This window comes from Delphinus delphis, chromosome 19 (assembly GCF_949987515.2).
Source record: "Delphinus delphis chromosome 19, mDelDel1.2, whole genome shotgun sequence".
Classification (NCBI taxonomy): domain Eukaryota; kingdom Metazoa; phylum Chordata; class Mammalia; order Artiodactyla; family Delphinidae; genus Delphinus; species Delphinus delphis.
In genome coordinates, this window is record NC_082701.1 from 28,720,888 (window position 1) to 28,736,275 (window position 15,388).

At 33.9% G+C, this 15,388-nt stretch overlaps 1 protein-coding gene across 1 annotated transcript in view; it reads right to left on the reverse strand.

Moving 5' to 3' along the window:
• Positions 1-231: 231 nt before the first annotated feature.
• The window catches only part of BRIP1 (BRCA1 interacting DNA helicase 1), a 195,935-nt gene continuing 180,778 nt past the window's right edge, over positions 232-15,388 (reverse strand). Inside the window, 4 exon segments of the mRNA XM_059996631.1 lie at positions 232-309; positions 311-1,035; positions 2,569-2,802; positions 5,041-5,123. Of these exon segments, the coding sequence (XP_059852614.1) occupies positions 232-309; positions 311-1,035; positions 2,569-2,802; positions 5,041-5,123 (1,120 nt within the window).

Consider the following 15,388-nt stretch of genomic DNA (forward strand, 5'->3'; position numbering starts at 1 on the left):
TTAGCTAAGGAAGACTTGGAGGGAAATATTTTTTATGCATCAGTTTATCAAAACTTGAGAATAGTAAAACTTATATTTCTGAACATAATATAGACTTTGGATTAAAGTGAATTATATATCTCAAATTAGAAAAAAAAGCTATGTCACTTATCCAATGTACAAATTATCATTTACAATAGAGTTTAATATAAGCATGACGACATGTTTTTATACCTTGACAGTTAAGTATTATTACCTAACACCAGGGAACACATCTTTATTTTTGGGAGGAGACTGTTTAAAGTTCTTTATATCCGTTTCATGAGTTTTTTCCCAGTTCCAATTCATTTATATGAGTCATTTTTACATTACTACCAATATCATCAACTTTACTTTCTTTAATATGCGTGAGTCTATTCAACTTTGTGCCTGTGCAATCCTCAGCTTTCATTTCTCTGACTGAATCCATTCCTTTCATAGTTTTAATTTCAAAAAGATCTTCAGCTAAAATGCAATTTGAATTATTAGCCAATCTGTTGTCTCTATCAGTTCCAACTAGTTCATTCTTTTCTTCATTTGTATCTACGGGATCATAAAGTTCGGGTGTAAAATAGATAGATTCATCCTCTGCTTCTGTATTTGAAGTAGAAAGTTCAGCTTCTTCACTTACTAGAGATAACAGAATGTCTGGATCTTCTGGATTCAGGAGAGTAGCATTAATCTTTATTGATGGAACAATGGTTTCCGATTGAGGGCATGGTCCAAGTGATGTGTTTACTGTCAGAGAGGAGGACTCATATTTATCAGTGAGTGGCAAAACTGCTTCACGTCCCTTTTCTGTTTTGAAAGTGGAAGAATTAGAGGCACAGTCCTCTGATGACCTAAACTTAGGTGTTCCAGTCAGAATTTTACCAGTAAGATACTGTTCCAGAAAATTACTGCCAGACCAGCTAACTCTGTTTGTTTGTTTGTTGAAGGTTGGGCTTGTGGATCTGGAAATCACAATTTTTTCTGCTCCTACTGCCTGGGCAGACTCTTCCAATAATAATGGATCATCTACAAATACAAAGATATGAGTGTTAACTTTCTGTTCCTAATGTAATATTTGTTATATTAAAACAATTTTTGTTAGAAATACTGAAATAACTGTATAGGATACATAATTGAGAGCCCATAACAAGTAGTAGCAGGACTTCCATCTTAGAATGGAAGCATTCTAAGCAATCCATCTTCAAGCACAACATGTTAACTCTGAAAGGAATCTTAGGTCTCCAGTGGTTCCCAGCCCAAGTTATAATGCTGTCTGGTAAACTATCAAATTCCACACCAGGGACCTCAGAAGTGAACAAGAAAAGAAATGGTAAAAAGGAAGAGGAAGAAGGATGAGTAAAGGAGGGAACAGGCTGTAAAAATGCCTTAAAAATCCACTCACCAGTGATTGAGAAAAACTGACCTAGACTAATTCCCTTAAGGAAACTGACAACCACCAAGACTAAGTTATTTGCTTAAAGTTATAGAATTGGTTGGTAATCAGACCTGGACTAGAACCTAGCTTTCCTGATTATCAGTATAATGGCCTAGAATTCACTATGACATTTAGCTAGGATAGAAGCATATACTATAAAATATATAAAAAGTAATATATTAAACTACTATTATATATTAATTAAAACAATTAAAATGATATCCAATGATACAGAACAGTTTGACAAACTTTTTCTATAATAGGCCAGACAGTAAATATTTTAGGCTTTGTGGATCACATTGTATCTGTTGCAACTACTCAATTATGCTGTTCTAGTGCAATACATACAACTACTCAACTCTATTGTTGTGTACAATATATAAATGATTGGGTGTGACTGTATTCCACTAAACTTTACTTACAAAAACAGCAGGCCGAATTTGGTCCGCAGGCCATAGTTTGCTAATCCCTGATGTATTATATTCTAATATATTTTAAACTATATTTTAATTTTCTAAATTATATTTTAATCCAGTATATTCTGATATTTTAAAATATTATTTTTTTATCATTTAGAATAAATGACTCTCACTTCTCTAAAATAAGAAATTCATGTAAGACAATTATCTATAAATTAGGTCAATTTTTAATATCACCTTTAGAAAAACATTACCATTTGCATAGTGCTTTACAATGTTGTGATATTTATCATCTTATTAGATCTTTACAACCCAACCTGGAGGGATAGGTAGGCAGATATCCCTTCTATTAAGACTCAAAAAGTTAAGTGACTTGCTCGGGAGTGGGGGTCACAAAGTTAGTTAGTGGCAAAGCTTCTAAGTGGAAAACCAGGAAATATGTGTAGATCTCCTCAAAAATTTCTTCCCATTCTGATACAAATTATTTTATGATAACACCTTATAATAACCAACATATTTAAGGACATTAATCTGTAGCATAACAAATATCATTTCACTAAACGCAATGAAAGACTTCTCTACCAAATGTAAATGGTTAGAACTTTTCATATTTTTCTCCTTTCTGGAGTTGATGTCTCTTGGTAAAGATGGACTTTTATCTATCATTTTAGGACACTGTAGCTCTTAGACACATTTTTACTTTACCTTCCCTAGGATATTCTGGTGATAGATGGCTTGCTGCTTCTAATAAATAAGTTGAGGTATTATCCTTCAAACAAGCCACTGCAAGCGGAGACTCATTGTCCTGTACAGATTTTCTGTCTTCTTTGTATACATCAATGACCTTTCGGTGTCTTTTGGAAAATTCAGCCAAGGACTCCAGCGCACTCTCAAAGGTTGAATGGTGCTGAATCAGCTGCCGAACCCACTTAGAAAGTCCTAAGGCAAAAAGTCAACCCAGCAAAGAAACTTTGGTTATTCAGTGAAGATATTATGTATTAAGAAAAAAAAATTAGATAACTTCTCTGGTGAGGTAATCTACTTTGAATTTAGAGGATACAGGGTGGTTCTCTACATTTTTCCTGCCTTTTTACCTTCGTGTGTACAATAGGCTCTTGTATCAGTAGCATTTCTCTTTACATGCAGTGATTGCCAACTGGATGGAGGGAAGAGGCAGTGGGAGTAGAATGGAGATGGGAAAATATTATTTGTCAATTAAGAATAACTGGGGAATAAGGCAAATTTAATTTTATCATAATTCCCCACAAAAAATTACCTACCTTTTAATTGCAGAGAAAATACAAGTTCTAAACAACACAATCTTTTATTCCAACTTTTAAATTTGACTCCTTTAGCAAAAATAAATTCAAGATCACAGTCTCATAGTTTTTTTGTTTGTTTGTTTGTTTCCCTTCTCCTTCCAATTCCAAATATATCAAACTATTCTGGGAGTAAAAGGAATAACACTGTTTTATGGGCAAATCATGTCCTATCTGAATATTTATTACATAATTATTTTTTAATATATAAATAATCAAGTTGTAAGGGACAAGGTTTGACCCTGTGACATGTGAAAACTGCATAAAAATAAACCATATTAACAGTATAAGGTGTTTTGGAGTATGACTCATTTCAGAATGAAATTCAGATATTTGGACTTTAGAAAATAAATATTCTCTGCTGATGTTACTAAAACATCAGCTTTTGGAGTAATTTAAAAAGTCACTATGGTATTTTAAGTTGAGAGGAAGGTAAGACAGGGCTTCAAGCAACTTGAACTATTATTCTTTCATTTCAAATACATTCCTTTAGTTTTTTTGTTTAATGGAGCTTTTCTATCAACTATTCTTTTGCATGTTGAATTTAAACAAAAATTAGTCATCAAATGGAATTTGTATGTTGTTGTGCTGTATTGCCTAGATAAGATTTCAAAGTTTGAGTCTCAGAAAAAATAAAAACCTTACAGAAAATAATGGAAAATACTTAATTCAAAAAAATCTCTCAACAAATCTGAACTACAAGGTAAAAATTTCAGTTCTAGATTTTAAAATAAGAAAAAAAAACTTAAACAGCATTTCTTTAAAGTTCTTTATTTTTGTTTGCTTGGGGAAAATAATTATACCAAATAAGAATATGAAAATTTCCCAAATTGAAAAATTTTAGCGTTATAGTTATTGCTTTCATTTCGAACTTTTTGTGATCAAAGAAAGCCTTTTCAGTGTAAAATGTCAGTTTGCTTTTGAAAACTTGAAAGAATCTGAGCTCCACCTGCTGACTAAACATAAGCACTTAACATTTGTTTTTGGTTATATCTTGGCCTTGGCTTGCTTTACAGGGAAAGAGAAGAAAAGACTAATAAAACAGCGTTTCCTGCTTCAATCCAGGTGGATATGTTTTAATATTGAACCAAATATAATAATTAGGCTCTGAAATATAAAAAGTAGAGTCCATACCCATAGACAGCTAATCTGAAACAAATTAAAAAATTAGCATCTTTTCATTATAGTATGGTATGAACTTCTTAGCTCTAAAGATAACAAAAACGCAAGTACTTCCAACAGTTCTTTAATAACAGATGGATTCCTGGTATTAATTCGGATGAAAACTATAGGCACACAGTATTTGTTCATTTGAGTGGAGAAAAATGACCATGTACTTGATCTTGCAGCATGCAGTGGTGCTTTTTAGAAAATACTAGCTCTAATATAAACTCTATAACAACTGAAGCATTTCTAAACAAACAAACACACACACATACAACAATAAAACTCAAATAAGCCAGAATGAAAGAATAAAAAGAATCCTAAGCACCAAAGGATTGCTTGTGTGCTTAAATGTAAAAACTTAATATTTCTTGGAAAACTCATTTCTGTGGAACAGCTTTTCCCCTGACAATGGTAAATAAATTATTGCTATGTTACTGAATCAAATCCCACATTCTGGTGAAATTGAAGGATCTTGATTGATTAATACTACATCAGTAACCAGATTCTCCTCTATAAAGATGTTTTGTAAACACAGAAGCATTAAAAGGCTAGATTTCCAGTCAATGTGAATTTTTCCATGTTCGATCTAGTAATTCAAATTCTCTATCCAATTCTTTGCTTTAAAAATAGAAGTTATTAAATACCAAAGATTGTTACTAATTCGTACTCTAAGCCCAGCAGAGAATCTTACCAGATATGTATCGACTTGGGTTACTCCTGAAGCGATCATCCACTAGAATAAGAGCTCCCCAATCATTTTTGTGTCGAATACACCTATAAAAAATAGGGAGAAAATGAAATAAATGTAACAGTGAAAATAAAGCCACATTTCTAGTGGGACAGACAGAAGGTTGAGAAAATCAATGATGTGTCTGTCAGGTATCAAAATCAATGACATGTCCTTTAATCAAAGTCATTATTATGAGTAAAGTTTTTAGAAACTACTCAGTACAATGTACCAAAGTAGATGTATTAAAAACTCTCCTACTTTTGCCAACTACTGATAACATACCCAAAAATGTTACATGCATTCTATTTTGAAAGACAAAAAAATTATAGAAAATATTTCCCAAAACATTCTTTACACACACAATATTTTTTACCTTAAGTATTATATTAGCTGTAGATTTTATGTACATAACTTTTATTCTGGTTTAACAAGTTTTTATCATAAATGAATGTTTGTAAAAAAATTTTTGCACCAATTGATATAATCATGTAGTTGTTCTTTTTAGACTGTTAACATGGTGGATTATACTGGCAAAATTTCAAATACTGAGCTTGCCTTTCTTTCATCCCTAGAATAACCATTATGGTCATGTGCATTATTCTTTTTATAGATTGTTGGGTTCAATTTGCTAATTTTTAAAATTTTAAACATTATTAAAATTTTTAAAATTTAGTGGTTTTTCAGTTTGCAGGGCAGAAATTGAGACACAGATGTAGAGAATAAACGTATGGACACCAAGGGGGGAAAGCAGCGGGGGGTGGTGGTGGTGGTGGTGGTGGTGTGATGAATTGGGCGATTGGGATTGACATGTATACACTGATGTGTATAAAATTGATGGCTAACAAGGACCTGCTGCATAAAAAAAAAAATTAAAAATAAAATTCAGTGGTTACATTTACAAGGTTCTGCAACCTATACCACTGTCTATTACAGAACATTTTTACCTCACCAAAAAGAAACCCCATGCCCATTAGTCACTCCCAATTACCCAGATCATTCCCCCTAACCCCTTGCAACCACAATCTACTTTCTGTCTGTATAGATATACCTATTTTGGACACTTCATATAACTAGAATCATATATGTCATTTTGTGTCTGGCTTCTTTCACTTAGCATGATGTTTTCAAGGTTACTTGTATCATGCATCAGTACTTTGTTCCTTCTTATGGCTGAATAATATTCCATTATATGGATATACCATAATTTATCCATTCATAAGTTAATGGGCATTTGGGTTGTTTCCACCTTTTGACTATTATGAATAATGCTACTATAAACATTTGTGTACAAGTTTTTATATGGATACATTTAAAAAATTCTTTTGGGTATATACTTAGGAATAGAATTGCTAGGTTGTATAACTCTACGTTTAACTTTTAGAGGAACTGCTACATTTTTTTTTTTCCAAAGCAGTCACATAATTTTACATTTCCATTAGCTATGTATGAGATTTCCAATTTCTCCATAGCTTCACCAACACTTGTTACTGTCCATCTTTTTCAATAGATGTACCAGGAGGTATGAAGTGGTATTTCACTTTGGTTTTGATGTGCATTTCCCTAATGACTAATGATGTTCTGCATCTTTTCATGTGCACAATGGCCACGTGTGTATCCTTTTTTGGAGAAATGTCTATTTAAATTATTGGTCCAAATTAAAATTGCATTATTTATATTTTTATTGTTGAACTGTAAGAGTTCTTTATATATTCTGGATATAAGACCCTTATCAGATACATGATTTGCAAATATTTTAGAAACCGTTGCCTAATCCAAGGTCAAGAAAATTTATACCTTGTTAGTCTTTGATCCATTTTGAGTTAACTTTTGTATATGGTGTGAGGTAGGGGTCTAACTTCATTCCTTTCCAGGTGGATATCCAATTATCCAAGAATTATCTGTGAAAAAGACTATTCTTTCCTCATTAAATTGTCTTGACACTTTTGTCAAAAATCCATTCACTGTAAATGCATGGGTTTGTTTCTGGACCCTCAATTTTACCCCTTGTTCTACATGTCTGTATTACATCAATACAATACAGTCTTGATTACTGTAGTTTTGCAGTAAGTTTGAAATTGAGAATTGTCAGTTCTCCAGTTTTGTTCTTCTTTTTCAAATTTTTTGTGGCTATTCTGGGTCTCTTTCAATTTCCATATGAATTTTAGGATCAGCTTCTCAATTTCTGCACCCAATCCAGTTGGAATTCTGGTTGGGATTATATTAAATCTGTAGATCAATTTGGGGGAGAATGTTATCTTAAGAATAATGTTTTCCAATCTGTCATCATGGAATTCTCCCATTTTTTTAGAAATTTCTTTCAACAATATTTTGAAGCTTTCAGGGTACTTTCATTAAAGTTATTTCTAAGTATCTTGCTCTTTTTGATGCTACTGTAAATGGAATTAACTTGATTTCATTTTTGGATTGTTCATTGCTGGTGTATAAAAATGTAACTGATATTTGTATAGTGAATATGCATCCTATAACTTTGCTGAACTTGTTTTAGTTCTAAATAGTTATTTTTTATGGATTCCTTAGTATTTCTATGTAGAATATCACGTCATTTGCAAATTTAAAGATAATTTTACTTCTTTTCCAGTCTCGATACCTTTTATTTCTTTTTCTTGCCTAATTGCCCTAGCTAGAACCTCCAACACAAAAATGAATACAAGTGGTGAGAGCGGCCATCCTTATTTTATTCTCAAACTTAAGAGAAAAATGATAACTTTCACCATTCAGTATGATGTTAACTATTGTATGCATAGATTCCTACTTTGTTGAGTGTTATATTGTCAATTGCTTTTTCTCATCTTGAGATGATCTTGTGGTTTTTGTACTTTACTCTAATATGGTGTTACACTGATTTTAGCTGAACCAATAAACTGGCAGGGTGTTGAACCACCTTGCAGTCCTGAGATAAATTCCACTTGGTCACTGTGTACAATCCTTTTAGTAAGTTGCTGGATTCAGTGTTCTACTTTTCTGTTGAGGATTTTTGCATCTATAACCATAAGAGATACTGCTCTGTAGCTTTCTTGTGATGTCTTTGATTACTTTTGGTATCAGGCAACACTGGCCTCATGGAATAAACTGGTACATGTTTCCTGTTCTATTTTTCATAAGCGTTTGTAAAGGATTCTCTTTAAACGTTTGCTAGAATTCATCAGTGGAGTCATTCTTTCCTGGGCTTTTCTTTGTGTGAAATTTTCGTATTACTAATTCTTCCACCTCTTCACTTGTTATAGATCTATTCAGACATTCTACTGCTTGAGTGTCAGTTTCCATAGCTATGTCTTTCTATGAATTTGTCCATCTTTTTTTTTTTAAATAAATTTATTTATTATCTTTTTATTTTTGGCTGTGTTGGGTCTTCATTGCTGCACATGGGCTTTCTCTAATTGCGGCGAGCAGGGGCTGGTGGCTTCTCTTGTTGCTGAGCATGGGCTCTCGGCACACAGGCTTCATTAGTTGTGGCATGTGGGCTCAGTAGTTGTGAACTGTGGGCTCTAGAGCACAGGCTCAGTAGTTGTGGCACACAGGCTTAGTTGCTCCACAGCATGTGGGATCTTCCCAGGCCAGGGCTCTAATGTGTGTCCCCTGCATTGGCAGGAGGATTCTTAACAACTGTGCCACCAGGGAAGTCCTGAATTTGTCCAACTTATCTAAATTATCTATTTTGTTGTCATACAATTGTTCAAGTATTCTCTTATAATGCTTTGTATTTCTGTAAGTTTGGCAGTAACAACCCCTCTTTCATTCCTAATTTTAGTAATTTGAGTCTTTTCTGCATTTTTTCTTGGTCAGTCTAGTTAAATGTCAATTTTCTTGATCTTTTCAAAGACCCAACTTTTGTTACCCTGACTTTTTCTACTTTATTTTCTATTTCCTTTATTTCCATTCTAATCTCTACTATTCCTTTGATCTGCTTGCCTTGGGTTTGATTTGCCCTTCTTTCCTTAATTCCTTAAGGTAGAAGGTTAGAGTACTGATTTCAGATATTCTTTTTTTTTTTTAATATAGGCATTTATAAAAATAAATTTCTCTCTGAGCACTGCTTTCACTCTACCCTCAAAATTTTGGTACACTGTGTTATCATATTCATTTATCACAAGGTATTTTCTAATCTCCCTTTTGATTTCTTCTTTGATCCACTGGTTAGGAGTATGTTCTTTAATTTCCACGTATTTATAAGTTTTTAAATTTTCTGTCTGTTACTGATTTATACTATCATTCCACTGTGATCAGAAAAGATACTTTCTATGATTTTAACCATTTAAAATGTATTGAAATTTATTTTGTAGCCTAACATATGGTCTATCCTGAAGTATGTGTCATGTACACTTAAGAAGAATGTGCATTCTGTTATTGTAGGGTAGAGTGTAATAAATATGTTAGGTTTGTAATTGTTGGTTTATAGTGCTGTTCAAGACTTTCCTTTTCTGTTGATTTTCTTTCTAACTATTCTATCCATTATTGAAAGTGGGGTATTAAAGCCTCCAACTATAAGTGTTGAATTAATGGAGTGAAAATTTTATTAGAAAATTTCTAGTAACAAAAAGGTTATTTTGTCTGGTATTAGTATAACCAAATCAGTTGTCTTTTGTTTACTGCTTGCATGTCTTTTTCTGTTTACACTTGATCTAGTTGTGTTTTTTAACCAAAGCATTTATCTTTCAGGCAGCATAAAGTTGGATCATGTCCTTTTTAAAAAAATTCATTTTGCCAATCTTTTTCTTTTGATTGGAGTGCTTAGTCCATTTACACTTAATGTAATTACTGATAAGGTAGAATTTACTTAGCTATTTTGCAAATATCCACTTTACTATTTGTTTTCTGTCTTTTTTGTTATTGTTCTTCCACTATTCCTTCATTACTGCCGCCTTCCTTGTGCAATAGATATTTGAGTTATTTTATTAATGGTTGCTTTGAGGATTATAATAAACACCTTAATTTATAAAAATCTATTTTGGATTGATAGCAACTTAATTTCAGTAGTATACAAAAACACTGCTCCTGTATAACTCTGTTTCTTCCCCCCAACCCTTGTGCTATTACTTTAATATAAATTATATCTTTAAACATTGTACACCTGTGCAGAAAAGAGTTAATACAGCAGGCCAAGTTGCTTATCCCTAGAAAGGCCTGAATATAAGGTAGCCCTTGGTTGGTGTTTAGATTTCAGGGAGGGTTCCAATCACTAACTAAAAGAAAATCTCACTGTGTCTACAATGTCTGTGGAAAAATATGGTTAATGCTGAACACCTGCTTTGCTTCTGAGAGTCTAGACTTTGGGGAAATGTTAGGCAGAGTCTGCCTATACGACCAGCCCAAATAAAAAAACCGGGTGCTGAGTCTCTAACAAGCTCTCCCGATTGGCTATTATTTCACACATTACCACAATTCATTGCTGGGAAACTAAGTGTGCCCTGTGTGACTCCATTGAGAGAGGACCCTCGGAAGATTGTACCTGGCTTCCCCTGGAGTTTGCCCATGTGCCTATTCCCTTTGCTGTTTTTGCTTTGTATCCTTTCACTGTAATAAATCCTAGGTGTGCATACAGCTATATGCTGAGTCTATCACTGCTCCTGGTGAATAACTGAACCTAAACATCGTCTTTGGGACTGCCAATACAATGCCTATTACCACAGACTTAAGTTTATTGCTTTATGCAGTTGTTTTCAAAAATCAAACAGGAGAAAAAGTTATTAAAATATAGTTATATTGGGCTTCCCTGGTGGCACAGTGGTTGAGAGTCCGCCTGCCGATGCAGGGGACACGGGTTCGTGCCCTGGTCCGGGAAGATCCCACATGCCGCGGAGCAGCTGGGCCTGTGAGCCATGGCCGCTGAGCCTGTGCTCCGCAACGGGACAGGCCACAACAGTGAGAGGCCCGCATACCGCAAAAAAAACAAAACCAAAAAAAAGTTATATTGTTTTTTATATTTACCTATGAAATTACCTTTACAGATGCTCTTTATTTCTTCATGTGGATATAGTTACTGGTTAGTGTCCTTTCATTTCAGCCAGAAAAAGACTCGCTTTAGTATTTCTTGTACAATAAGTTTTCTAGAGATTAATTCTCTCAGTTTTTGTTTATTTGGAAATGTTCTACTTTCTCCTTAATTTTTGAAGGATAGTTTTGTTAGATATAGATTCAACTGACAGTCTTTTTCTTTTGGCCTTTTAAACATGTCATTTCACTGCTTTCTTCTCTCCATGGTTTCCAGTGAGAAATCTGCTTAAATTATTGAGGATACCTTGTATAATGAGTTGTTTTTCTCTTGCTGCTGTCTAGATTCTCTCTTTGTCTTTTGACAGCTTGATCATGACATTTCTATGTATGGATCTCTTTGAGTTCAAACTACTTGGAGTTTTCTGATTTTCTTAGATGTGTCATCAAATTAGATGTGTCACCAAATTAGGGAAGTTTCCAGCCATTACTTTTTCAAAAAAATCTTTGTTTCTTTCTCTCTCTTCTCTCCCTCTAAGACTCTCTTTATGTGTATGTTGGTATGCTTGATGGGGTTGTACAGGTTCCTGAGGCTATCTTAATTATTTTTCATTCTTTTTCTTTCTGTTCCTCAGACTGGAAACCAATTCTTTCTTCTTCCTGCTCAAAACTGCTGTTGAGCCCCTCTACTAAATTTTTCATTTCACTTATTGTAGGTTTCAACTACAGAATTTCCATTAGGTTTTTTTTTTTTTTTTTAAATTCTATCTAACTATTGATATTCTCCATCTGGTGAAACATCATTCTCATAGTTTCCTATAGTTCTTTAGACATAATTTCCTTGGTTCCTTGATCATATTTAAAATAGCTTTATATACTAACTACAACATCTGGACTCCCTTAGGGATAATTCTTATTGACTGCTTTCTCCCCTGTGTATGGGGAATATATTCTTCTTTGCACATGCCATAATTTTTGTTGAAAAGAGTACATTTTAAATAATGTAATCTGGCAACTGTAGAAATCAGATTCTTCCTCCCCCCCCCAAGGATTTTTGTTGTTGGTGCTGCTGTTGTTGTTGCTGTGACTTTTCTGAAATCATTTTGTAAAGTCTGTATTCTGTCATGTGTGACCATTGCTAGGTCAGCTTAGTGGTCAGCTAATGATTAGACAGAGATTTCCTTAAACATCTGGAATCCACAGTCTCCCATTCTTTGCCAAGAGGCTTTGCATGTATTTTTGGATACATTTTTGAGCCTTGATCAGGCCGGCAAAAACTCTACCTTAGTCTTCACTTCCTGCTTCAGCAGAGCCTCAAGGTCACACAGAGGTGAGAGCTTAGGACCTTCTCAGGTCTTATGAGCATGTGCACATCCCTGGTCATGTGCACAGTCCTAAACATTCCTACTAGAGTCTCAGGAATATGTCGGAACTTTTAAAGCCCCCATGGAAATCTCATTTCCCAGCTTTTCTCTTTAAGCTTTTCAGTTAGTTTGTTATTTGTCCCAATTTTCATTCATTGTCTCAGGAAGCTGTGAAGTTAAACAACTGCTTAAGTGAGCTCTGAGACAGTAAAAATTTCCCCATATTATCCTTTGAATGTCTGCAGGATATGTAGTAATATCACCTCCTTTATTCCAGATATTGGCAATTTGTGGCTTTTTTTTTTTGTCAGTTTACCTATAAGTCAGTAGATTTTATTGATTGCTTTAAAAATGGATTTTATTGTTTTTTAGTTTCATTGACTTATATTCTTTTCTTTTTTCTGTTTGCTTTACATTTATTTTGCTCTTCTTTTCTAGCTTCTTAAGGTAGAAGTTTAGATAACTGATTAGAGATCTTTGTTTCTGAAAATAAACATTTAATGATATAAATTTCCCAGTGAGCTCTGCTATACCTGTGGTCCACAAATTTTGATATGATGATTTTCATTTCTGGTGAGTTCACAATATTTTCTAATTATCCTAAGACATCCTGTTTTTCCTATGGATTTTTAAAGATGTTATTAATTTCCAAGTACTTGGACATTTTTACGTTATTTTTCTGTTATTGATTTCTAGTTTGTTTATTTGCAGCATGGTCAAAGAATACACTATGATTTCAAATCCTTAAAAAAAATTTTAAGTTTATCACCCAGGATATTGTCTAAATTGGTACATATTCCTTGTGTTTATTCTGCTATTGTTGGGTGGAGTGCTCTATAATGTCAATTCAATCTAGCTGGCTAATAATATTGTTTAAGTCTTCCATCTCTTTATTGGTTTTCTGTTTACTACTTCTATCTATTACTGAGAGAGGAATTTTAAAGTCTCCAACCATGCTTGTGGATTTGTCTATTTCTCTATTCAGATGTCAGCTTTTGTGTCATGTATTTTGAAGCTCTATTTTTAGATGCATACACATTTAGGATTGTTATGTCTTTCTGATAAATTGACCCTTTCATCATTATGTAAATTTTCTTCTAACACCCCAATAATTTTCTTTCCTCTTAATTCTACTTTGTCCTGATATTAATATAGTTATTCCAACCAGTTCATTGGTATTTTGAATTCTGGTCTTCTTCCGCAATCTGTCTACTATTATTCACTTTTCACGGTACTCAAATAGCTGCTCCATGCATTCTGTCTAGCTTTTAAAGACAGTACAGAATGTACTTACTCCATCTTATCTAGAACTGAAACCTCCAGACTCTATTTTTTTAATGTTTATTTATTTATTTTCTAATGAGTCATCCATTTTATACACATCAGTGTATACATGTCAATTCCAATCTCCCAATCCATCACACCACAACCCCCACCACCTGCCGCTTTGCCCCCTTGGTGTCCATATGTTTGTTCTCTACTTCTGTGTCTCAGTTTCTGCTCTGTAAACCAGTTCATCTGTACCATTTTCTGGGTTCCACATATATGCGTAAATATACGATATTTGTTTTTCTCTTTCTGACTTACTTCACTCTGTATGACAGTCTCTAGATGCATCCATGTATCTACAAATGACCCAATTTCCTTCCTTCTTATGACTGAATAATATTCCATTGTATATATGTACATCTTCTTTACACATTTGTCTGTCAATGGGCACTTAGGTTGCTTCCATAACCTGGCTACTGTAAATAGTGCTGCAATGAACATTGGGGTGCATGTGTCTTTTTGAATTATGGTTTTCTCTGGGTATATGCCCAGTAGTGGGATTGCTGGGTCATATGGTAGTTCTATTTTTAGTGTTTTAAGGAACCTCCATACTGTTCTCCATAGTGGCTGTTATCAATTTACATTCCCACCAACAGTGCAAGTCAGTTCCCATTTCTCCACACCCTCGCCAGCATTTGTTGTTTGTAGATTTTCTCATGATGCCCATTCTAACTGATGTGAGGTGATACCTCATTGTAGTTTTGATTTGCATTTCTCTAATAATTAGTGATGTTGAGCAGCTTTTCATGTGCTTCTTGGCCATCTGTATGTCTTCTATGGAGAAATGTCTATTTAGGTCTTCTGCCCATTTTTGGATTGGTTGTTTGTTCTTTTAATATCGAGCTGCATGAGCTGTTTATATATTTTGGAGATTAATCCTTTGTCTGATGATTCATTTGCAAATATTTCTCCCATTCTGAGGGTTGTCTTTTTGTCTTGTTTATGGTCTCCTTTGCTGTGCAAAAGCTTTTAAATTTCATTAGGTCCCATTTGTTTATTTTTATTTCCATTACTCTGGAGGTGGATCAAAAAATATCTTGCTGTGATTTATGTCAAAGAGTGTTCTTCCGATGTTTTCCTCTAAGAGTTTTACAGTGCCCGGTCTTACACTTAGGTCTCTAGTCCATTTTGAGTTTATTTTTGTGTATGGTGTTAGGGAGTGTTCTAATTTCATTCTTTTAAATGTAGCTGTCCAGTTTTCCCAGCACCAATTACTGAAGAGACTGTCTTTTCTCCATTGTATATTCTTGTCTCCTTTGTCATAGATTAGTTGACCATAGATGCGTGGGTTTATCTCTGGGCGTTCTATCCTGTTCCATTGATCTATATTTCGGTTCTTGTGCCAGTACCATACTGTCTTGATTACTGTAGGTTTGTAGTATAGTCTGAAGTCAGGGAGTCTGATTCCTCCAGCTCTGTTTTTTTCCCTCAAGACTGCTTCGGCTATTCGGGATCTTTTGTGTCTCCATACAAATTTTGAGATTTTTTACTCTAGTTCTGTAAAAAATGCCATTGGTAATTTGACAGGGATTTCATTGAATCTGCAGATTGCTTTGGGTAGTATAGTCATTTTCACAATATTGATTCTTCCAATCCAAGAACATGGTATATCTCTCTATCTGCTGGTATCATTTTTAATTTCTTTCATCAGTGTCTTATAGTTTTCT